The sequence below is a fragment of the Pecten maximus genome, chromosome 1 (assembly GCF_902652985.1).
Source record: "Pecten maximus chromosome 1, xPecMax1.1, whole genome shotgun sequence".
Taxonomy (NCBI): Eukaryota; Metazoa; Mollusca; class Bivalvia; order Pectinida; family Pectinidae; genus Pecten; species Pecten maximus.
In genome coordinates, this window is record NC_047015.1 from 20,897,118 (window position 1) to 20,924,506 (window position 27,389).

The 27,389-nt window shown below is 36.9% G+C and overlaps 1 protein-coding gene and 1 long non-coding RNA gene across 6 annotated transcripts in view; one reads left to right on the forward strand and one right to left on the reverse strand.

The window, feature by feature from the left end:
* LOC117327462 (beta-1,3-N-acetylglucosaminyltransferase radical fringe-like) overlaps positions 1–26,193 on the forward strand; it is a 42,502-nt gene extending 16,309 nt beyond the window's left edge. The window contains exons 2-10 of the mRNA XM_033884467.1: positions 609–651; positions 4,085–4,127; positions 6,298–6,357; positions 7,402–7,549; positions 9,726–9,811; positions 11,686–11,756; positions 14,082–14,170; positions 17,041–17,111; positions 18,010–26,193. Coding sequence (XP_033740358.1) covers positions 609–651; positions 4,085–4,127; positions 6,298–6,357; positions 7,402–7,549; positions 9,726–9,811; positions 11,686–11,756; positions 14,082–14,170; positions 17,041–17,111; positions 18,010–18,088 — 690 coding nt within the window. The 3' untranslated portion in view covers positions 18,089–26,193. The remainder of the gene's footprint in view (positions 1–608; positions 652–4,084; positions 4,128–6,297; positions 6,358–7,401; positions 7,550–9,725; positions 9,812–11,685; positions 11,757–14,081; positions 14,171–17,040; positions 17,112–18,009) is intronic.
* LOC117327471 lies at positions 2,720–3,941 on the reverse strand. 5 transcript variants are annotated; one of them, XR_004532648.1, is made up of 4 exons: positions 3,896–3,941; positions 3,312–3,423; positions 3,140–3,259; positions 2,720–3,051 (listed from the first exon to the last, which is right to left on the reverse strand). It is a non-coding gene; the product is annotated as an uncharacterized LOC117327471 (long non-coding RNA). The 5 variants fall into 5 exon arrangements; XR_004532647.1 differs by lacking the exon at positions 3,896–3,941 and adding an exon at positions 3,746–3,885; XR_004532649.1 differs by lacking the exon at positions 3,896–3,941 and adding an exon at positions 3,536–3,602.
* Positions 26,194–27,389: the final 1,196 nt, after the last annotated feature.

The window sequence follows — 27,389 nt, forward strand, 5'->3', positions numbered from 1 at the left end:
ATTAAACTGTAATTCACTAAGTGCAAGAGCATTGATTGGTGAAAAGATACTGCTTTTGTAGTACAATGTATATATATCATGACTATTGAATAGCCTGCTTTTGTGGTATATATGTACCCAACACTATCAGATAACCTCCTTATGTACCCAACACTATCAGATAACCTCCTTATGTACCCAACATTATCAGATAACCTCCTCATGTACCCAACACTATCAGATAACCTCCTTATGTACCCAACACTATCAGATAACCTCCTTATGTACCAAACATTATCAGATAACCTCCTTATGTACCCAACACTATCAGATAACCTCCTTATGTACCCAACATTATCATATAACCTCCTTATGTACCCAACACTATCAGATAACCTCCTTATGTACCCAACACTATCAGATAACCTCCTTGTGTACCCAACACTATCAGATAACCTCCTTATGTACCCAACATTATCAAATAACCTCCTTATGTACCCAAGATTATCAGATAACCTCCTTATGTACCCAACACTATCAAATAACCTCCTTATGTACCCAGTGCTATCAGATAACCTCCTTATGTACCCAGTGCTATCAGATAACCGTGTTTTTTTTTTATGTTGCAGACATACATCTTCACAGATGGCGATGACAAGTTGGATGTTCCTGGTAGGTAGTATTTCAAGCACAACTACAGCAGGGAACTGGTTCTCTACATCCTTATTGGCTTCCTCTCATATACATGTATTGACCTATTTTTTCCCCAACTCCTTATATTACAGTGTTCTTACATATTTATCCCAACTACATTCATATATTTAAGAAATAATTAACGATGATTCGTGTATTATTGCAGGATATACAACGAGGACGAGGATATTTTGCAATTAAATTAATAACGAAGGCCGCAGGCCTGAGTTATTAATTAAAATTGCAAAATATCTTGAGTCCAAGTTGTATATCCTGCAACAATACACGAGTCAAAGTTGATTATTTCTATTCTACCATGTACTGTTCATTTTGAGATCGACCTCTTTCTAATAGAAAAACAGCAAAGAAACCCCGGGAAAACCTTAGTTCTTGAGTATTGTATTATTTGTTGATGAAATTAATGGCAATACAGTACTACGATCAAGAGCATCTATCATATGGCATTGATTTTGAAAATTAAAAAAAAAAAGGATGAAAAAAAAGAAAAGAAAAAAAAAAAGGGGGGGGGGGGGCCTCCGTAGGATTCGAACTCGCGTCGTGATAAAAATATATTGAAAGACTAACCCATTAGCCCACTCGGCTATAGTAACCTTTTATGAAATAGGTGAATATTAGATATTTAAAATTGTGATAGCTGTGACTCACGACCGTGGGTTATTGGAAAATAATACATGGTTTTAAACCAATCAAAACCGGCGTTACATAGCAAACATGGTAGAATATGTTTTATACCAGTTACAGTTAAGCAGAAATTTTGTACCCTAATAAAGTACTTCCCTGGTAATGTATTGATGATGTTTAAGCATTTCATTATTTTGATTCCAAAGCCTTGCCCTGGTGACAGGGCCGTGGTAGCTTAGTTGGTTAGAGCACTGGCTACGTAACCTCAAATAAGATCTGAGGTATGTGGTTCAAATGCTCCCAACCCATGAAGACTAAAAATGGACCTGTCTGTGCTGTCATTGGTTGTGTCCTTGGGCAAGACACTATACCCTAATTGCTATGAATGATATGTGACGGGCCTCCCATGTGTTGTTCAGTGAAGTAGTCACCAACTACTACAAAAGAGCCCTCCACCCTGAAATGACCCTGGCTGTTCACCTGCACCCAGCAAACAAAGAAGTGTCCCGATGACAGACATATCAGCGACCTATATTAGAATACTAGTATACTGGTTCACTGGAAACCTGACTTCAGGGGTTACTACTAATACCATTTAGGCCTGTGGTCCTGCCCATCAGCTCCACCAGGATTTTTTTGTGTAGTTTATTTACATTTGTAAGATGGCTCTGTATATGTGCTATCAGTGAGTCTCATTTGGTTTTGACAGTGACAGTATAGTAAATGAGTTATGTGTATAATACTGGAGAGAAATATTGATATTCTGTCCCACTGGTGATGTATCACTGGGAGTACCAGTAAATATCCTCTATATCTGTATACATACTTGCCAACTTTTTAAAATTCTCATGGGGGAGAAAGTGCGTGAGCGACATTTTTGACCGGAAAACACATTTCACGCGCGACACATTTAGCAAACAAAAACTAAGGGGAGATAATTTGCTATTGGAAAATGAATTCCTTGCATGAACACTTAAGCTTCCTTCCCTCACTGAAAAAAAAGGGTGAACAAAACTTATTTCAAGCTTGGCCAATGATCTTTTTTATTCAAGTTTGGAAAGATAATTATATAAGCAACAACTTACAAAAAAAAACTGCAAAATTACATCATTTTTAATTATTTCTGGAAATGATTTAACTCACTGTTCACTCTAAATAAAAGTATTTACTTAGATATGTTATGAAAATTATGTTGTAATATGTTTGCTGTAACCTGATCATTACACTTTTAAAAGTCATGGCGAAACTGTCATGGTCATTTGATATATCAGATAAAATTTTAAACAGAGCAAGGCTTTGTGTTATTGAGATGCAGACCCATTTTCCTCCCAGGCCCATTTGCCTTAGTGATAATACTGCTGAAAGAATGCACAGATAAAGTGTCCTACTTTTGTATGTTTACACAACAATCTGGGACACCCTAAATCAGTGTAAAGTTCACATACACCAGAACATGTCAGCATACATATAGTTTATGTACTTAAACTTACATAAGAATGATATAATACTCTATATGTCGAATCCCATCCCCGCTGTACATACACAGTGATGAGGTTATACTCTACCTGTCTAATCCCATCCCTGCTGTACATACACGGTGATGAGGTTATACTCTACCTGTCTAATCCTATCCCCACTATACTCTACCTGTCTAATCCTATCCCCACTATACTCTACCTGTCTAATCCTATCCCCACTATACTCTACCTGTCTAATCCTATCCCCACTATACTCTACCTGTCTAATCCTATCCCCCTCTATACTTTACCTGTCTAATCCTATCCCCACTATACTCTACCTACACAGTAATGATGTTATACTTTACCTGTCTAATCCTATCCCCGCTATACTCTACCTGTCTAATCCTATCCCCGCTATACTCTACCTGTCTAATCCTATCCCCACTATACTCTACCTGTCTAATCCTATCCCCGCTATACTCTACCTGTCTAATCCTATCACTGCTGTACATACACAGTAATGATGTTATACTCTACCTGTCTAATCCTATCCCCACTATACTCTACCTGTCTAATCCTATCCCCGCTATACTCTACCTGTCTAATCCTATCACTGCTGTACATACACAGTAATGATGTTATACTCTACCTGTCTAATCCTATCACTGCTGTACATACACAGTAATGATGTTATACTCTACCTGTCTAATCCTATCCCCGCTATACTCTACCTGTCTAATCCTATCCCCGCTATACTCTACCTGTCTAATCCTATCCCCACTATACTCTACCTGTCTAATCCTATCCCCACTATACTCTACCTGTCTAATCCTATCCCCGCTATACTCTACCTGTCTAATCCTATCTCCGCTATATTCTACCTGTCTAATCCTATCTCCGCTATATTCTACCTGTCTAATCCTATCCCCACTATACTCTACCTGTCTAATCCTATCCCCGCTATACTCTACCTGTCTAATCCTATCCCCACTATACTCTACCTGTCTAATCCTATCCCCGCTATATTCTACCTGTCTAATCCTATCCCCGCTATACTCTACCTGTCTAATCCTATCCCCGCTATACTCTACCTGTCTAATCCTATCCCCGCTATACTCTACCTGTCTAATCCTATCCCCACTATACTCTACCTACACAGTAATGATGTTATACTCTACCTGTGTAATTCAATCACCGCTGTACATAAATGTTTTAAAAAGAGAGATACATAACTACATTGATACAGATCATAAGAGAGATTCATTAACTACATGCTAATTATACAGCTGTCTTTTTTTATTTAATTTCAGATGGCCACCTTATCAACACTAACTGCTCCAACACTCATAATAGGTAAGTAATCCAGATCAGATATTGTTTAAAGTCCCACCAACACAGTAATGTCATATACAATGTAACAAACATGTTATAAGGTTATATACAATGTACCAGACATGTTATAAGGTTATATACAATGTACCAAACATGTTATAAGGTTATATACAATGTACCAGACATGTTATAAGGTTATATACAATGTACCAAACATGTTATAAGGTTATATACAATGTACCAGACATGTTATAAGGTTATATACAATGTACCAGACATGTTATAAGGTCATATACAATGTACCAGACATGTTATAAGGTCATATACAATGTACCAGACATGTTATAAGGTTATATACAATGTACCAGACATGTTATAAGGTTATATACAATGTACCAGACATGTTATAAGGTCATATACAATGTACCAGACATGTTATAAGGTCATATACAATGTACCAGACCTGTTATAAGGTCAAATACAATGTACCAGACATGTTATAAGGTCATATACAATGTACCAGACATGTTATAAGGTCATATACAATGTAACAAACATGTTATAAGGTTATATATAATGTACCAGACATGTTATAAGGTTATATACAATGTACCAGACATGTTATAAGGTCATATACAATGTAACAAACATGTTATAAGGTCATATACAATGTACCAAACATGTTATAAGGTCATATACAATGTACCAGACATGTTATAAGGTCTGTATAATGTACCAGACATGTTATAAGGTCATATACAATGTACCAGACATGTTATAAGGTCTGTACAATGTACCAGACATGTTATAAGGTCATATACAATGTACCAGACATGTTATAAGGTTATATACAATGTACCAGACATGTTATAAGGTTATATACAATGTACCAGACATGTTATAAGGTCATATACAATGTACCAAACATGTTATAAGGTTATATACAATGTACCAGACATGTTATAAGGTCATATACAATGTACCAGACCTGTTATAAGGTTATATACAATGTACCAGACATGTTATAAGGTCATATACAATGTACCAGACATGTTATAAGGTCATATACAATGTACCAGACATGTTATAAGGTCTGTACAATGTACCAGACATGTTATAAGGTCAAATACAATGTACCAGACCTGTTATAAGGTCATATACAATGTACCAGACCTGTTATAAGGTCTGTACAATGTACCAGACATGTTATAAGGTCTGTACAATGTACCAGACATGTTATAAGGTCATATACAATGTACCAGACATGTTATAAGGTCTGTATAATGTACCAGACATGTTATAAGGTCATATACAATGTACCAAACATGTTATAAGGTCATATACAATGTAACAAACATGTTATAAGGTCTGTACAATGTACCAGACATGTTATAAGGTTATATACAATGTACCAGACATGTTATAAGGTCTGTACAATGTACCAGACCTGTTATAAGGTCATATACAATGTACCAGACATGTTATAAGGTCATATACAATGTACCAGACCTGTTATAAGGTCATATACAATGTACCAGACATGTTATAAGGTCATATACAATGTACCAGACCTGTTATAAGGTCATATACAATGTACCAGATATGTTATAAGGTTATATACAATGTACCAGACATGTTATAAGGTTATATACAATGTACCAGACATGTTATAAGGTTATATACAATGTACCAGACATGTTATAAGGTCTGTACAATGTACCAGACATGTTATAAGGTCATATACAATGTAACAAACATGTTATAAGGTCATATACAATGTAACAAACATGTTATAAGCTCATGATGAATAATGGACTAAACATGTTGAAATAACCATGGAGTAATTAAACCATATGCACTTTATAGACTTGTCAGGTCAATGTATCATTAACACTGTTTTAACATGTTAGTATCTATTGACTTAAAACTTTGTTGACAACACTGCTTAGGGGATATATTATATGTGTGATAAATGAAAGTGGGTTCATATAAGGATGCTGGAGCCATCCCCAAATACGAGGTCACAGAAGGGTTCAGACCCAAATCAACGGCCACAAAAGGGGTAAGGCGTAATTGTCTGTTAGTGAAGGGCAGTTTTATATTTGATGTTACTTTTATTTGCCAGATCAGTATCGATGTATAAAGCTGTGTGTTATAAATAATCACTTTTATTTGTGTTATCAATTTTCAGGATAGCACTTAGCTGTAAGATGGCAGTGGAATATGATTTCTTCATGTTCACAGGCAAACGGTAAGCTTTTAAGGGGAAACAATTTAATTTGTGACAAATATTCAGATAATTAGGATTTAAGCTCACCTGGCCCAAAGGGCCTGTGAGCTTATGCCATGGTGCGGCATCCATTGTCTGTCGACATTTGCTTTAAATCCCTACTTGTCTTAAAATACTGAATGGATTTTTTTACCAAATTTGGTCAGAAAGGACCTTCCTTAGGGGAAGGGCGAAGGTCCTTCGAGGAAGGGGAACAGATTTTGCATTAATGACGAATCAGACCCCAAAGGGGCGGGGCCCAATAGGGGAAATAGACATAATTTCTTTAAAACGCTACTTGTCATGAAGTTATGAATGGATTTGAACCCAATTTGGTCAGAAACATCCTAGGGGTAATGGGAATAGAATTTGCATAAATGGTGACTCTGTGACTCGACCCCCAAAGGGCCAAAGGGGGCAGAGCTTGATAGGGGAAATACAGGTAATTCCTTTAAATTGCTACTAGTCATAAAGTTGTTGATGAATTTGAACCCAATTTGGTAAGAAACATTCTTGAGGGAAAGGAACAGATTTTGCATAAATGGTGACTCTGTACCCGCCTGGGTCTGATAGGGGAAATAGAGGTAATTCCTTAAATCACAACTAGTGCTACATGACTAAATTGATTTTGATCCTAAGATGTTAGCTTTTAATAGGACAAAACAAACGAATACAAACCCTTGTCACATACACTCCAGTAATGTTGTAATTATCTTCCTTGCCACAAACTCTCCAGTGTTGTTATTATCTCCCTTGTCACATACACTCCAGTAATGTTTTTATTATCTCCCTTGCCACACACACTCCAGTCATGTTTTTATTATCTCCCTTGCCACAAACTCTCCAGTGTTGTTATTATCTCCCTTGCCACACACACTCCAGTCATGTTTTTATTATCTCCCTTGCCACAAACACTCCAGTAATGTTGTGACTATTTCCCTTGTCACAAACTCTTCAGTAATGTTTTTATTATCTCCCTTGTCACAAACCACTCTAATAATGTTGTAATTAATTCTCTTTATACAGATGGTTTTGTCACCTTGACGATGATACTTACCTGAATGTGCCAGGCCTATTGAAACTTCTACAGTCCTACAACCACACAGATGACTGGTATTTAGGTCGCCCAAGTCTACGACACCCGATAGAAGTTATGAAGAGATCTAACCCAGAGGTACAGCCTAATGTTTTGTCTGCATGAAGTACTTCTAAGCAATCCAAGGGCAGAGTGTTTTTGTATATGGTATTTCTATGGTTGATTAGCGTTGTAAACTGCTATGGAAATATGTTAAGCAGTGATGTATTTGGAATAAGATTTAAGAAATAGTCCGACAGCATAACATTAGGCTTGACTGGCTTCAATTTAGGTGTAGATTTTCAAAGGAAAAAAAGCCAGTGTAGTGATTGGTTGGCTTTTTAGGTTATCTGACCCAAAGGGACCGGATGACCTATAGCCATTTTGTTTTGTCTGTTGTGCAGAATCCACTATCAGACATACATAAAATGTTCACAGTTCAACATTCTTCTAGAGCTTTATCAGTGAGATTAATCTTAAACTTGAAAAATCCTGTGATAATGTGATAGGGAACGTCTGAAATCCAAGATGGCCTCTATGTCTGCTATCTTTAAAAACATATTTTAAACATCTTCTCAACTTCCAATGGTGCTATTGAGCTGAAAAGTAATGAGAATGTTAAGGAATGAAAGCTGGCAAAGTGTTCTTATTTTTCGGCCTCTTTTAAAGTTCAACATCACAGCCACCACGGCCATTTTGTACCATAATTTTGCATTGAGCTTAAGATTGGTGAGGGTGTTAAAAAATGTGAGAAAAAGAAGCCGACAAAGTGTTCTTATTTTTCAGCCTTCTCAAATGCTCCACATGGCAGCCATTTTGTAACCTGATTATGTAATCATGGTGTTCTTGAGCAATATATATTTCACTTCTTCAAGTTCAACCAGTGGGATTCAGCTCAAAGTGCTTGTCTGAAATGATCCTGAGATTGTCCTGACCAAGTGTTGTTATTTTGTGGGTCGGTCCAAGATGAATGCTATGACAGCCATCTTGAAAAGCACATTTTAAACTTCTTCTCCAATTCCACTTGTGCCATTGAGCTGAAAATTTGTGAGGAATGTAAACAAAGTGTTGTTATTTTTCAGCCTTGTAAAGTCTTTGACATGGCAGCCACATCTGCCATTTTGTAACATGATTGTGCAGTCATGGTTTTCCTGAACAATACCTTTCAAACTTCTTCTCAAGTTCCACAAGTGGAATTCGGAACACATTGCAAACTTCAATAATTCCATTGTAGTTGTAGAGCTGAAAATTGGTGGGGATGCTAGGGACAGAAAGCCAACAGCCACAGCGGCCATTTTGTAACATGTTTGTGCAATCATGTTTTTGTTAAACAATGCATATTTTAAACTTCTTCTCAAATTCCACAACTTTTTACCATAGTACATGGCGTTTTATAGTCAGATAACCATTAAGACATGGATCTCCTTATGCTGGAGCCAATCAAATGGCTTACCATGAGCCTGTTGATTCTGTCATATTCCAGAGATGTAGATAAGCATTGAGTGGAACCCTTGGATTTTGATTATGTTCTTGTGAAACTCAAAATATAGTATTGAACAAATCTAGGGCATTCACAACGTTGTGTGTAGGATCGTGTCTATTTCTCCATATGTCCTTATACATGTTGATTGTTGGGGTCTTGGCTTCCCTCACTATATATATGATCGGTCCTTATGTATACATTGTAGGGGCCTCAGACTCCCTCATAATGTATGTACGTCATGAGTCATTATGTATGTCCATTGTAGGGGCCATAGATTCCCTCACAATATATCTCATCAACCCTTATGTATGTCCATTGTAGGGGCCTCATTTACTCACAATATATCTCATCAACCCTTATGTATGTCCATTGTAGGGGCCTCATTTACTCACAATATATCTCATCAACCCTTATGTATGTCCATTGTAGGGGCCTCATTTACTCACAATATATCTCATCAACCCTTATGTATGTCCATTGTAGGGGCCTCATTTACTCACAATATATCTCATCAACCCTTATGTATGTCCATGGTAGAGGCCTTGGCTTTCCTCACAATATATATATGTGTGTATACATCATCATGATCAACCCTTTTGTATGTCCAGTGTAAGGGCCTTATAACACATCAAATATTCTCCTTTTGTATGTCCAGTGTAAGGGCCTTATAACACATCAAATATTCTCCTTTTGTATGTCCAGTGTAAGGGCCTTATAACACATCAAATATTCTCCTTTTGTCCCATGAGTCGTAATAGATAAGTTTACCAGTGTGTTATTTTTTGTTTACAGCAGAAAATAGCTTTCTGGTTTGCCACAGGTGGAGCTGGGTTCTGCATTAGCCGCAGCTTGGCCCTCAAAATGATGCCGCATGCAAGGTATACGCTTTCCCTTTGTTTGAAGAGATTTTTATCTTGATGGATCCTTTGATGGAGAATACATGTATATTAGCCACATCCTGACTTTCCTGGTGTTCCTAACAAATATTATCAGCCTAATGACTTGAGACTTTACCAAGTATAAATTACCTCAATCCCTTCAAACCTGTCATTGTATAGTTTAAGGAAGAATGTGAACATCTGGATTTTGAGTTCCTGGCTTACCTGACTATGTATCCATTTTTAAATAATTCAAATCGCCCTGCGTCCGTGGTCCGTCGTCCGTCCGTCCCTCCGTCCGTAAACAATTCTTGTTATCGCTATTTCTCAGAAAGTACTGAAGGGATCTTTCTCAAATTTCATATGTAGGTTCCCCTTGGTGCCTAGTTATGCATATTGCATTTTGAGACCAATCGGAAAACAACATGGCCGACAGGCAGCCATCTTGGATTTTGACAATTGAAGATTGTTATCGCTATTTCTGAGAAAGTACTGAAGGGATCTTTCTCAAATTTCATATGAAGGTTCCCCTTGGTGCCTAGTTATGCATATTGCGTTTTGAGACCAATCGGAAAACAACATGGCCCACAGGCAGCCATCTTGGATTTTGACAATTGAAGTTTGTTATCGCTATTTCTGAGAAAGTACTGAAGGGATCTTTCTCAAATTTCATATGAAGGTTCCTCTTGGTGCCTAGTTATTCATATTGCGTTTTGAGACCAATCGGAAAACAACATGGCCGACAGGCAGCCATCTTGGATTTTGACAATTGAAGATTGTTATCGCTATTTCTGAGAAAGTACTGAAGGGATCTTTCTCAAATTTCATATGAAGGTTCCCCTTGGTGCCTAGTTATGCATATTGCGTTTTGAGACCAATCCGAAAACAACATGGCCGACAGGCAGCCATCTTGGATTTTGACAATTGAAGTTTGTTATCGCTATTTCTGAGAAAGTACTGAAGGGATCTTTCTCAAATTTCATATGTAGGTTCCCCTTGGTGCCTAGTTATGCATATTGCAATTTGAGACCAATCTGAAAACAACATTGCCGACAGGCAGCCATCTTGGATTTTGACAATTGAAGTTTGTTATCACTGTTTCTGAGAAAGTATTTAAGGGATCTTTCTCAAATTTCATATGTAAGTTTCCCTTGTCGCTTAGTTATGCATATTGCATTTTGAGACCAATCTGAAAATAACATGGCCGACAGGCAGCCATCTTGGATTTTGACAATTGAAGTTTGTTATCGCTATTTCTGAGAAAGTACTGAAGGGATCTTTCTCAAATTTCATATGTATGTTCCCCTTGGTGCCTAGTTATGCATATTGCGATTTGAGACCAATCGGAAAACAACATGGCCGACAGGCAGCCATCTTGGATTTTGACAATTGAAGTTTGTTATCTCTATTTCTCAAATTACTGAATGGATCTTTCTCAAATTTCATAAGTAGGTTCCCCTTGGTCCCTTGTATTGCATTTTTGGACCAGTCTGTCCTGAAAACAACCTGGCAAACAAACAGCCATTATCGTGAAATCTCAAATTTCTTATATAGCTAGGATTCCCTTGTTTGAAAAGTACTGGAGGGATGTCTCAATTTGCACAGATTAGTAAAATGAAGGGAAAAGTAGAGAAAAGATCAATCTGACATGGAACCTATGAAGATCATTCAATGGTGGGCGCCAAGATCCCTCTGGGATCTCTTGTTCATTAATTTTACATAAATGTTTCTAACATCTATCTTAGTTATAAGCAGGTAAAGGTCAAGGCTGTATGGTCAAGGTCAAGGTAAGTTCATATATGATGATATGAAGAAAATTGGCTTGTCCACAATTTTGTACACATGCCTGACAAAAGTTTATTTGTGGTTTTCAGTGGAGGGCGATTTATGACAACTTCTGACATGATTCGCTTGCCTGATGACTGCACCGTAGGATTCATCATCAGTTAGTATCACAAAATTATCATTTATGTTCTTCTTTATATTTATACAATAAGTTTATATAACATTGTTAATACTACTAGGCAGCACTTAAATATTCCTCCATACATTATTGTGACCAATACAAAAAATAGTAACAGTTAAAATAATAGACCATGTTAAATTTACTCTAAATGTGGATGCATTTGTGTGGGAGAAATGTGCTTTTAAATGGACATCATACCATACATTAACAATATACATTCGAACCCACTTAATTTGAAATCGGATATATGTATTGAAATATCATTTAATTTGAAGTGAAATGAAATCCCCTCAAAATGCCTACTTTGTCTTTTTATTGTTTCATCGGTTAGTTTGAAATCGGTTAATTTGAAATATTGCTTTACTTGAAAGGAAAATATTGTCCCTGGCAATGCTAAACCCTTGTGTTTATATATCCCTTAATTTGAATATCATCACGACTAGTCTCAATGACTGGCCGTCATGGTACGTGCATAAGATCAATAGACAGGAAAAAATAGAGTTCTCATTTACACAATACAAATAAATTTTGAGTTGTAATCCTTAAATGTGTTTGTTATGAGCATGAATCTGTATTAGTTTACAAGTATACCTCGAGGGAAACGGCTGTATTTATAATGGCTTCTACTTCATATGTACAGTGGATCTGTGATAATCTGGATGTCGATAGTCCGGAAAACCCACAATCCAGATGGAAATGTTCGGGAACGGATTTACATAACATTATTTGTACTAACCAGTCTGGAAATTCAGATTCCGAATCCGGAACTCTATTTTGGGAATGGAATGTAACTTCATTAGTAAAATTCTCACAGTTATCTGGACGATTTTTATCACCAGCCTTTGAGCTATTTTAACATTCTGCAGGGTCTTTATCTTACGTAAAATTACTTTTTAAAAAATCAGATTGTACATTTGTGCATATAGTAGTGGTATGTAGCAAATGTGTGTTGTTTGTAGGTCACCATGACTGACTGATTCATAAGATAAAACAGTTCAGTGAGAAAATGTCTTTATACTGATCACACTATACAATACACAACACAATTCTGCACAGTATTATTCAGAAACGTCGGTTTAAACATATATAATTATCTTCATCGTTGTTGCTATATGGAAGCCGCTCCGTAACGGGTAGCTTAAAAATAAAACAACTTTCACTCTTAGAAAATCGTTTATTTTGCAATTTTAGAAAGAAAAAAACGTAAACACAAACAAGAATCATAATATAAACATAAATACATAACAAAATATGTAAATATTTATATTCATGCAAATATCCCAAATTATTAATGAAGTGTCATTTAAACATTTCCAAGTGTATATAATCAAGGGTAATAACTCTTTGGCCACAAATTTATTTACGAAGTTGGCAAAATTTGGATTCCGGAAAACTCATAATCCAGACAGTTTGGGCTGGGAACAAAGGTGTCCGGATTATCGAGGGTCCACTGTACATAGAAATTGTACATAGAAATTGACTCTCATTTAATTACTTCACACGAGAAAATCACAAATGACTAGGACATTCTTGGGGATTTCGACAGACATATCCAGGGCAGAACACAACTATCACCGACACAATGGACAGATTATGTTACAGACAGTATTAAGTGTCTTGGAAATTAGCCCAGTTGTACCTTAAACTGTATTTATGTAAAAAAAAAAAAAAAATCAACAGTCGAAGAATTCTACCATCCAATTTAACTTTATTTCTAAAAAAAACTGTTAAGATAGGATCATCTTGAACCTATTGTAATAACTGACTAAATAAAATGTTGATTAACTATACAATGTTGTGTTGGCTTATGTAACGCGGTACTGAAATATGTTGGCCACAGGTTGAACCACAGTTATATGGAAAACTGGTTAATTTGAAGTATTTTTCCATTCCTGAAGGATTTCAATTTATCAAGCTCGACTATATACATGTATATACATATATTCTCTATACTTTCAGCATACTACAAAATTCTCATTAACTGTACTGTGTGCTGTGTCAACATACAACTTAATTCTCATTAACTGTACTGTGTGCTGTGTCAACATACAACTTAATTCTCATTAAATGTACTGTCTACTGTGTCAACATATTTCATAATACTCATTAAATGTACTGTGTACTGTGTCAACATACTACAAAATTCTCATTAAATGTACTGTGTACTGTGTCAACATACTACAAAATTCTCATTAAATGTACTGTGTGCTGTGTCAACATACTACAAAATTCTCATTAACTGTACTGTGTGCTGTGTCAACATATTACATAATACTCATTAACTGTACTGTGTTATTTCCACAGACAACCTGCTACAGAAGGAGTTGACTGTAATTGACCGTTTCCACTCCCACCTGGAGGCTCTCTTTTTGATACACAATTTGAAGGAACAGGTAGGATTCTGAGTAGTTAACAAGAGGTTATACAAATATAACTTTGTCAATATCTGGTCTTTTTATGGGAGGAAACCTATGTGGATGAACATGTGACCCAATACCTTTTCACATCTGAAGGGGGAACACATGTCCACTTTCTGAACAGGGAACACATATCCACTTTCTGAACAGGAACACATGTCCACTTTCTGAACGGGGAACACATGTCCACTTTCTGAACGGGGAACACATGTCCACTTTCTGAACGGGGAACACATGTCCACTTTCTGAACGGGGAACACATGTTCACTTCTTCAATTAAATGCAGACCCAGACCTTGCCTTATTTTCCTCTAGTGTTAAAGGATTAAAGATTTGATGTTAATCAAAATAAAGCCAATATAAGATAAGATGTCAATGAAAACATTTGAATAATTTGGACTGAACTTTGAGGAAATGACAACTGATAATCATGTTAAAGGGTGTATAGTAGTAAGGAGTATGTAATCCCTGATATAAATGTCTATTTCCTTTTATGTGCAAATACAAATTATAACTACAATGTAAAGAGAGGTTCTAACAAGTCAGAACCAGTGCAGGGGATACAGCTAACATAGAACCAGTGCAGGGGATACAGCTAACTCATAGACAGAGAGGACAGAGATATAACACAGAACACTGCATGATGGGTACAGACACAGACAGAGAGGAGACAGAGATATTACATACAACACTGTATGATGGATACAGAAACAGACAGGGAGGACAGAGATATTACACACAACACTGTATGATGGGTACAGACACAGACAGAGAGGAGACAGAGATATTACACACAACACTGTATGATGGGTACAGACACAGACAGGGAGGACAGAGATATTACACACAACACTGTATGATGGGTACAGACACAGACAGGGAGGACAGAGATATTACACACAACACTGTATGATGGGTACAGACACAGACAGGGGGAGACAGAGATATTACACACAACACTGTATGATGGGTACAGACACAGACAGAGAGGAGACAGAGATATTACACACAACACTGTATGATGGGTACAGACACAGACAGGGAGGAGACGGAGATATTACACACAACACTGTATGATGGGTACAGACAAGGAGGACAGAGATATTACAAACAACACTGTATGATGGGTACAGACACAGACAGGGAGGAGACAGAGATATTACACACAACACTGTATGATGGGTACAGACACAGACAGGGAGGAGACGGAGATATTACACACAACACTGTATGATGGGTACAGACACAGACAGGGAGGAGACAGAGATATTACACACAACACTGTATGATGGGTACAGACACAGACAGGGAGGACAGAGATATTACACACAACACTGTATGATGGGTACAGACACAGACAGAGATATTACACACAACACTGTATGATGGGTACAGACAGGGAGGAGACAGAGATATTACACACAACACTGTATGATGGGTACAGACACAGACAGGGGGAGACAGAGATATTACACACAACACTGTATGATGGGTACAGACACAGACAGGGAGGACAGAGATATTACACACAACACTGTATGATGGGTACAGACACAGGCAGAGAGGAGACAGAGATATTACACACAACACTGTATGATGGGTACAGACACAGACAGAGATATTACACACAACACTGTATGATGGGTACAGACACAGACAGAGATATTACACACAACACTGTATGATGGGTACAGACACAGATGGGGGGAGACAGAGATATTACACACAACACTGTATGATGGGTACAGACACAGACAGGGAGGACAGAGATATTACACACAACACTGTATGATGGGTACAGACACAGATGGGGGGAGACAGAGATATTACACACAACACTGTATGATGGGTACAGACACAGATGGGGAGGACAGAGATATTACACACAACACTGTATGATGGGTACAGACACAGACAGGGAGGACAGAGATATTACACACAACACTGTATGATGGGTACAGACACAAATGGGGGGAGACAGAGATATTACACACAACACTGTATGATGGGTACAGACACAGATGGGGAGGACAGAGATATTACACACAACACTGTATGATGGGTACAGACACAGACAGGGGAGACAGAGATATTACACACAACACTGTATGATGGGTACAGACACAGACAGGGAGGACGGAGATATTACACACAACACTGTATGATGGGTACAGACACAGACAGAGATTTTACACACAACACTGTATGATGGGTACAGACACAGACAGGGAGGACAGAGATATTACACACAACACTGTATGATGGGTACAGACACAGACAGGGGGAGACAGAGATATTACACACAACACTGTATGATTGGTACAGACACAGACAGGGAGGAGACAGAGATATTACACACAACACTGTATAATAGGTACAGACACAGACAGAGATATTATACACAACACTGTATGATGGGTACAGACACAGACAGTGATATTACACACAACACTGTATGATGGGTACAGACACAGACAGGGAGGACAGAGATATTACACACAACACTGTATGATAGGTACAGACACAGACAGAGATATTACACACAACACTGTATGATGGGTACAGACACAGACAGGGAGGACAGAGATATTACACACAACACTGTTTGATGGGTACAGACACAGACAGGGAGGAGACAGAGATATTACACACAACACTGTATGATGGGTACAGACACAGACAGAGATATTACACACAACACTGTATGATGGGTACAGACACAGATGGGGGAGGGAGGAGACTGAGATTTCACACAACACTATATATGATGGATGACTTTAATTTGTGTATGATACATTACTGTTAATAGTGTAGTTTTACACAGTACATCTTTACTTTGTGTTCCAGTTGACGTTCAGCTACTCGGATAACAATATTGTGCACATTGATGGGTTTTCGAAGAATCAGGACCCCACCAGGTAAGCTGGAGCGGGTTAAGGATGACTGTTTATCTAGTTTTGATGTATAACTTGAAGTCAGCATTAGTTCCTTATCTGACCAGAGAATTGCTGATAACATGTGGCATATTTATTTAAATATGGTAGACATATTGAAATAAAGAAATGTCAGTTTTCATTTTTAGCTCACATGGCAAGTATTGCACATGGGTTGACATATACTGTCTTTTGTCCATTAGTCCATCAACATGTAACTTCTTCTCAACAACCATAAGCAACTGATAACTGGTATTTGTCCAGGAGATATATCAGGAGTAAATTAAAGTTTTCTCATTATTTATTTGTGAATATTCATCTTAAGTTAAACCCAGGGTATTCATCTTTGGCCAGTAGCTAGGTACCTGCTATGGAGTGCTGTAAACTTTCCTCATACCAATGACCTTGACCTTTTTCCAAAGTCACAGGGGCCAGATATGTTAAAACCTTCATTGGTCTTCTTTTTAATTTCCATAAGACCCATATGCCCAATATTTTGCCAGTGGGTAATATCATGAAATATGTGACCATATATACACTATGTATACTACACAGGATCAATAAGATGCGTTACATCATGTTTCACACTGCATGTAATTGTTATATTTGATTTGACAAAAATGTAAAAATATAGATAATATAAAGATAATTTTTGGTATTCCAGTGCCATTGATAGACTCCAGCAATGCATCAGAGAATCATATTTCCTCTGTTAGAGATATTGTGTACCATTTCCTGAAACATCACTAACATGTTACTCTCTGCAACACGACCATTGCCAACTGGTCATGTGAGGGGTCAGGCCCTCTTGGCCTCTTGTTAATGAGATTATGAGTGAAGGGAGGTAACCCTAACAAAAAGATATTATGTTTGTCTGTTATAGATTGTACTCCCTCCACTGCATGCTGTTTCCAACAGCGGATATATGTGATACTCTCAGGAAAGGACATACAGTAGCCTAGAAGACACCCTACGTCCTGGAACAGGAAAACCCATGGTAGTCTAGAACATACCCTAACACAGCTGGAACAGGAGACACCTAACACAGCTGGTTCAGGAGACACCTAACACAGCTGGATCAGGAGACACCTAACACAGCTGGAACAGGAGACACCTAACACAGCTGGATCAGGAGACACCTAACACAGCTGGAACAGGAGACGCCTAACACAGCTGGAACAGGAGACGCCTAACACAGCTGGATCAGGAGACACCTAACACACCTGGAACAGGAGACGCCTAACACAGCTGGATCAGGAGACACCTAACACACCTGGAACAGGAGACGCCTAACACAGCTGGAACAGGAGACACCTTGGTTACATACCTTATAAGTCTTACTACACAGCTGGAACAGGAGACATCTGGGTTACATACCTTACGAATCTTACTACACAGCTGGAACAGGAGACGCCTAACACAGCTGGAACAGGAGACATCTGGGTTATATACCTTACAAATTTTACTACACAGCTGGAACAGGAGACGCATGGGTTATATACCTTACGAGTCTTACTAAACAGCTGGAACAGGAGATGCATGGGTTACGTACCTTATGAGTCTAACTAAACAGCTAGAATTGGAAAAACACAGGTTCTGTATTCTGGATTGCAATATCATGGTTGGAAAGGGTGTCAATGTCAGTCAGAAAATAAGCTTTTTGTGATACTCGAACAATTTAACTCATGTATATACTACTGTTGTTATTGACATTATGTTCTCCATATTATGTCTTTCCCTTTTTCTACTTTTTGTTCTTTTTTTCAAATATGAACTAATTGCAGTCATATAATGTGACAATGAAGATGTAGATATCTCCTTATCGCAATGTTGTTGTAAATTAGGTTTTCTTTATAATACACAAGGATGTGTTCGATTGCCTGCTAATGATGGTTGATAGTTTATAATGCTCTCTCAGGTTTATTTCTGTTCAGTGTTATGTTTCAATGATGTACCTGATGACCCCTCACACTTGGTGGACTGTGTTCAGTGTACAATGGTGAACCTTATGACCCCTCACACTTGGTGGACTGTGTTCAGTGTACAATGATGTACCTGATGACCCCTCACACTTGGTGGACTGTGTTCAGTGTACAATGGTGTACCTGATGACCCCTCACACTTGGTGGACTGTGTTCAGTGTACAATGGTGAACCTTATGACCCAACACTTATTGGACCAGTATTAAGGGTACAATGGTGAACCTTATGACATTTACACTTATTGGGCCAGTGTTCAGGGTACAATGGTGAACCTTATGACATTTACACTTATTGGGACAGTGTTCAAGGTACAATGGTGAACCTTATGACCCCACACTTATTGGGACAGTGTTCAAGGTACAATGGTGAACCTTATGACCCCACACTTATTGGGCCAGTGTTAAGGGTACAATGATGAACCTTATGACCCCACACTTATTGGGCCAGTGTTAAGGGTACAATGATGAACCTTATGACCTCTACACTTATTGGGCCAGTTTTCAGTGTACAATGGTGAACCTTATGTCCCCACACTTATTGGGTCAGTGTTCAGGGTACAATGGTGAACCTGATGACCCCATATTTATCGGGCCATTGTTCAGGGTACAATGGTGAACCATATGACCTTTCACTTATTGGGCCAGTGTTAAGGGTACAATGGTGAACCATATGACCCCACACTTATTTGGCCAGTGTTCAGGGTACAATGGTGAACCTTATGACCTAACACTTATTGGGCCAGTGTTCAGGGTACAATGGTGAACCTAACGGACCAACACTTTCTTAGAATTGTGTTCTATATATTGCTATATGCTCTCCCTGTGTTATAAATGACCAAACAGTGTTGTATATTTTTATATGAAGATGTACATTTCTAGACCATTTTGTATAAAACAGAAGGAGTTAATCATTCCCACTATTTTGATGAATTACATGTTGAAGTTTATTGTTTTCCATGACTAGCCCTGATGGCCTCGCACAACTTTTGGGAGGATTAATATGGTCATCAGTGCTCCATTATCGTTTAACTTTTTTATAATATTGTTATTGGGACCATATTTAGACTAAAACATCAAGTAGGTTTGTTATATTCTTATTGGGACCATATTTAGACTCAAACATCAAGTAGGTTTGTTATATTCTTATGGGGACCATATATTTAGACTCAAACATCAAGTAGGTTTGTTATATTCTTATTGGGACCATATTTAGACTAAAACATCAAATAAGTTTGTTATATTCTTATTGGGACCATATTTAGACTAAAACCTGAAGTGTTTTGAAGTTATTGTCTCCCCTGTGATGAAGTCATGAAGTGAGTCTAGGTTGTTACTCTTTTTCCAGTTACGATAGCGTCATCATCAACTTTTCACTTTTGCATTAAGATCTATTGCTCAAAAGATAATTCCAACTTTAACCAAACTTGGTATACCTGGTAGAGTTAGATTTATGGAATTTAGGGATGCTTGGAATCAGGACTTTATTGTTTAGGTCAGCTTCTCAAAAAGTATCAATATTATTTTAACACAACCTGGAATAGATGCATTGTAGTATGGACAACACAACACACGCTCAGATTGACGTGAATTTTAAATTTTTGTTGTTGTATTTTGGGGTTAAAATTCTTAGATTTGAGAAAATTAATTTAAAATCCTGATAGCATCTCCTTTTGGTTTACAAATTAGTTTATAGCAAAATTGAAGTGAATTTGGGGGTAAATGACATATTTAGGTTATTTTGAGATAAGTGATTTTGCAGAATTTGGTATTTGTTTTGCAGTTCATCAATATTTACATATGTCTATAATGTGTACAGGGTACTTCCATACTATCAAGTGAAAGTTTTTGAATGATTTTGGAGAAATAATGAAATGTTAGTGGATTATTGAGTTTGGTTAAAACTTACTATACCGACAAAGCGAGACAGGCGAGACATATATGATAACATATAATTCTTGTTAAATCCTGAATGGGTCCATATTTAGGTTAAACATTTAATAGGTGTAAGGTTTTTATAAAGACAAAATACCAGCTGGATGTTGGTCCATAAATTCTTCAATGTCTTCAACCAATGAAAAAAAAACCTACCACAAAACCAGAAATGGTATTGCTGTGTCTATATTTTGTATTTAGATATTTTTTCCAAGAATATTTTATTGTGCATATCACTGAACCTTTGATCTCTTCTAATGCTATCATGGTAGTAAACTACCACAATTTAGAGTGTGTACTGAAATTATATCTTTTACTCAGCATACACTTTCAAATTTTAGTGATTTCTCTTGTGTTCGTTCATTAAGAAATCCACGTATCCATTTTCTATTTTGCTCAAGTAAGGTTAAGAGTTATTGATTACTTGATAAACAAAATTTAATTGACGGAATGGAGCTATTCTCATAAAATGAATTCACTTTGTTCTGATATGTGGTGATTTACTGGGTTCTGATATGTGGTGATTCACTGGGTTCTCACATGTGGTGATTCACTGTGTTCTGATATGTGGTGTTTCACTTTATTCTGATATGTGGTGATTTGCGGTGTTCTAAGATATGGTGATTCACTATGTTCTGATATGTGGTGATTCACTGGGTTCTGATATGTTGTGATTCACTGTGTTCTGATATGTGGTGATTCACTGTGTTCTGATATGTGGTGATTCACTGTGTTCTGATATGTGGTGATTCACTATGTTCTGATATGTGGTGATTCGCTGTTTTCAGAGATGTGGTGATTCGCTGTGTTCTGATATGTGGTGATTCACTGTGTTCTGATATGTGGTGATTCACTGTGTTCTGATATGTGGTGATTCACTGTGTTCTGATATGTGGTGATTCACTGTGTTCTGATATGTGGTGATTCACTATGTTCTGATATGTGGTGATTCGCTGTTTTCAGAGATGTGGTGATTCGCTGTGTTCTGATATGTGGTGATTTACTATGTTCTAATATGTGGTGATTCACTATGTTCTGATATGTGGTGATTCACTGTGTTCTGATATGTGGTGATTCACTATGTTCTGATATGTGGTGATTCACTGTGTTCTGATATGTGGTGATTCGCTGGGTTCTGATATGTGGTGATTCGCTGTGTTCTGATATGTGGTGATTTACTATGTTCTGATATGTGGTGATTCACTATGTTCTGAGGCGTGGTGATTCACTGTGTTCTGATATGTGGTGATTCACTGGGTTCTGATATGCGGTGATTCACTGTGTTCTGATATGTGGTGATTCACTATGTTCTGATATGTGGTGATTCACTGTGTTCTGATGTGTGGTGATTCACTGTGTTCTGATATGTGGTGATTCACTTGGCTCTATGTGGTGATTCACTGGACTCTGATATGTGGTGATTCTTTGGGCTCTCACATGTGGCGATTCACTATTTAATCTGTGAACATAGGTAATGTGAAAATCTGCTTTCATGTTGGACTGATTATCTTGCATCAACTGAGGTCACTGATCTTTTTACTGTGAGTCTTTTTGTGTCGAGAATATCTAGTTTTGACAACTTTTTAATATGTGGGCCAATTTCGATGAAACATTATAGATATCATAACTAACCCTGCAGTCAAAGCTTTATTCATTTGAACTCCTTTTTAACTGATCTCTGTTCTTTTATTGAAGAATATTTGTCCAGGCAAATTCTCCTAAACTTGGATTGATTTCATTGAAGCTTTATATGTATAGCTACCATTTGACAGGATACATTTGGGTTTTATTAGGTCATCTGAGATCTCAATTAACCTGTTATTCTCATCGTAAGTCTAGCTGTTGTCAAGGGTCGTTCATCTATAAACAAATTACATTTTTGACTTTTTCTCAATAACCAAGAGGCCCAGGGTTATGATATTGGGCCAGCAGCATGTTTGGATGAGGGACTACTTAGTTTGTTAAAATGAATTACCTTGATCTATTTTCAAGGTCACAGGGTTCGAATGTGTTAAATGTTAGTTGAAAAGCAAAACATCATCTGTTAGTGTACAGAACTCAGGTGACAGCTAAGACCCATGGGCTTCTTGTTTTTCTATTCCGACCTTTTGTTAATGAACTTTATTGAAAATAAAATTCAAGTTTTCCTATGTTGCTGCATTAATATGTTTAAAAAGTTAATACGTATGTTCCAAATGTTGAAACTGTGAGAGGTTTCAATAATCCATTGAATCCATGGGATGACACTCTTGGTTGTATTCAGTATTGTATTTACTGTAATCTATCTGTTTGGAACAAATTGCTTCATTTAGAATTCTTGTTGACTTTCTACTATTTCCATAACTTTATTATGAATGCTTGTAATTCCATTTTTGATTTAGCATGTGAATTGTTACTTTGATATCAGACTGAACCTTGTTATTCTGTGTATTATAAATGTACATAAGATACTTGTTTAATGTTTATATTTTATGTTTTACATATTAATGTGCATTACGGGACCTATCTGTACTATATAATAGATATGGGGTAACGCTTGTCATACTACTAGTTCATGATATCATTTGATACATGTTTCATTTTATAACATTATGTCAAAGTCCACAATTGTACATTGTTGTCATGGTCCCCCATCATGGTAGTGAGTAATTTGAAACATGTAACGGCCAAGTTTATACCATATACAATGATAACAACTTTGAACCATCCAAACAATGATTACTGACCTTGGACCATCAAGACAATGTTAACTGACCTTGGACCATACTTACAATGACTGACCTTGGATCATACAGACAATAATTGACCTTGGATCATACAGACAATAATAACTTGACCTTGGATCATACAGACAATAATTGACCTTATACTCCATGATGAGTGACCTTGACCAATGTAATTGTTGGCCCTAGACTGTCCTTTTATTTAGAATGACTTTATATTTAGCATGATTTCTGTAGCTTTTGTACCTAGTTCATTTTGATTTGTTCATTATGACACAGCTGAAAGTTGGGACCACAATCGTAATTTTTATACCTTTTATTATAAATGTATTATATTGACTTTTGCTTACTATGTTTTTGGTGGCTTGGAGTATTCTCTGCCACACATTTAATGTTAGATGACTAAGTGTGATATGCTGAGCAAACAATGGTTATATTACTGTAGTGTAGATACACCATTCTATTTTTAAAGTATCAGCATAACTCATAATTAACACCACTTAACACTACTGTAAAACCTCTATATAACACCCCTTGTATGTCACACTACTGTAAAACCTCTATATAACACCCCTTGTTTACCACATTGCTGTAAAACCTCTATATAACACCCCTTGTTTACCACATTGCTGTAAAACCTCTATATAGCACCCCTTGTTTACCACATTGCTGTAAAACCTCTATATAACACCCCTTGTTTACCACATTACTGTAAAACCTCTAAATAACACCCCTTGTTTACTAAACTATTGTAAAACCTCTATATAACACCCCTTGTTTACCACATTGCTGTAAAACCTCTATATAACACCCCTTGTTTACCACATTGCTGTAAAACCTCTATATAACACCCCTTGTTTAACCAAACTATTGTAAAACCTCTATATAACACCGTGGATTTTCCTGCAATAGAAACAGGTTCCGTTAAAAGGACCCATTCCCCTAAAAAAATCTGAAAAATTCCCAATTATGAAGTCACTTTTGAATGATTAAATAAGTTTTATCTACAAAGACAGATACTACCAGGGTAAGGTACTTTTGAAAAATAGTAAAAACACCAGCTATAGATAACAAAATGAAATGTAAAATAATATAAAGGCAATATACATCAAATATTGCTGTAAAACCTCTATATAATACCTTTGTCTCTCTACAGTAAAACCTCTATACACTGCCCCTTTGTCTCTCTTCAGTAAAACTCTTATATACTGCCCCTTGAATGTCTCTACAGTAAAACCTCTATATGCTGCCCCTTTGTCTCTCTACAGTATAACCTCTATACACTACCCCTTTGTCTCTCTACAGTAAAACCTCTATATGCTGCCCCATTGTCTCTCTACAGTATAACCTCTATACACTATCCCTTTGTCTGTCTTCAGGTGTCTCTCTACAGTAAAATCTCTTATATACTGCCCCTTAGACTCTCTAAAAATCCTATATACTGTCCATTCTTCGTCTCACTACAGTAATATCTCCGTAAACGTTTCTTTATAGTTGTTCTATTTCATTTGGCTAATATTGTGCCGTCGTTCCAGTTGGACATAGCTCTCGTTTATGAAATTAGGTACAACCACGCCTTGTTAACATTCTGCAGTACTGTAATTTCTGGTGTATTTCCTGCTCTGTTAGATTGCCCGCAAAAGTGGAAATAATGAGTTTGAGGTCGCCTCAAGTCACAAGTGACCTATTCTAATCACCTTTTCTCTGTCATAGTGCATTATCTGTCTGTAAACAATTTACATTGTTGACTTCCCCCGAAACCACTGAACCAAATTCAGTGAAATTTGGCAGATAGCTTCAAGGGACAGAGGTCAACCGAAATTGTGAATTATATGGTCCCAACCCCCCAGGGGCTTAGGGGCGGAGCAAAAAGAGTGAAATTGACTAAAATTCAAAAAGCTTCTTCTCGAGTCCCAAATAAGGTAGAATCAAATACATGGAAGGGTCCTAAGTTGCTTTACCAATATTTTGAATTTCATGACCCTGGGGTCTTACATTTGCCCCTTGGGAGGGGGTGCACTTTGCTAAAGTTCATATAGGAAACTAACCCCTAAATACTGCCAAAGTACATTTATATAATTCTATTGTTCTTGATCTCTATTGTGCATGATGATATGTATTTGGTTTCAAATCAAGTGTTCCATGCTTTACTTCAAAGAAAAAAATTCATTTGTATGTTTTTATCATAATTGGTGCCTTTTTCTTTTACTTCGTTCAGACAGAACAATTTTAGTATTATGTTTGTTTATATTTTTGTTCAATGATCAACTTCTAATTAAGAAAGAAAGACATGAAATTTTATGAAGATTCAGAAATTTTGTTTTCAATATAGACCACTACGCTGAGAGAAAACTGTTCGTTCATTCCAGTGGTCAGCTACTTGTTTAAATCATTGGGCACTGGTGCTAAATAAATATATTTTTTGTTAAAACATTGACTTGTGTTTTTTCTTAATATCACTTTGTGTTTTTGTTGTATCACCTTGTGTTTAGCTCACCTGGCTCAAAGGGCCAAGTGGCCATGCTTATGCTGTGGTTCAGAATTCATTGTCCGTCTGTCTGTTGACAACTTTTCATATAGAAATACATTTTTCTTACAGACCAAAAGGGCTAGAATTAGGATATTTGGCTGTTAGGTTCTTGGGAATGGAGCCCTACAAAGTTGGTGAAAAGATATGACTTTGACCCATATCTAAGGTTAAAATGGTCAAATTTGTTAGTCTTAATACAAATTCTCCTTGTTAAATAAAAGGCCCAGAAGCATATATGCCTGATAGGTTATTACGATGAAACCAGAAAAGGTGTAAAGAAAATTGAAATTTGCCAAAAGAAACTACCTTGGCCCAAATTCAATGTCACAGGGGTCAAACATTATAACAATTTCTTCTCACAAACACAAATACCTAGAATCATGATATTTGGCTGGTAGATTCTCAGGATGGAGCTAACAAAGTTTACATAAAGAAATGACCTTGAACCATATTCACAGAGGTCAAATTTGTTCAAAGACTTCTGATTAACTGAAATTGCTTTTCAAGGCTTAAGTTCTTTTGATTTCTTTTGCCATTCACTTTCGTCCTGATCAAAATATTTATCCAGATACCATCTATTTCATTTCAATCTAATATATAATGCTTCAGTAAAATTTCGAATACAAAGTGACATTCAAATAAGTTTGATTAATATCTGATACTCTGATACAATCATTAGTCAGTCATTTTTATGGAGGCGTTTACGCCTGTCATATTGCAATCGCCTACGAGCTGTGACGTCACAACCTCTCACTTTCTTTTTCATTATATTTCCTCTTGCAGTTTATTTTGCAGTTTCGTTCGGTTCATATATGATGTAGTTGAAATATATGTGCAATTGTGAAAAATATCAAGACTACAAATAAAGTACAGTTACATGAAAAAAGGTAAATTCAGTATAAATTTCTCTCCCGCGGAAGCACGGAATTTGAAACCTCTGGTGGTAATTTTTGTCACTAGGGGTAATGATTCGCTTAGAGACACGTCATTCAAAGTAGATGTGCAAAGAAATTATGCTGATAATGTAGTGAAAAGTAAATAGTTCGGGGAATATTTTAAATGAATAATTAGAATAATGTCTAGCAAATACAATGTAT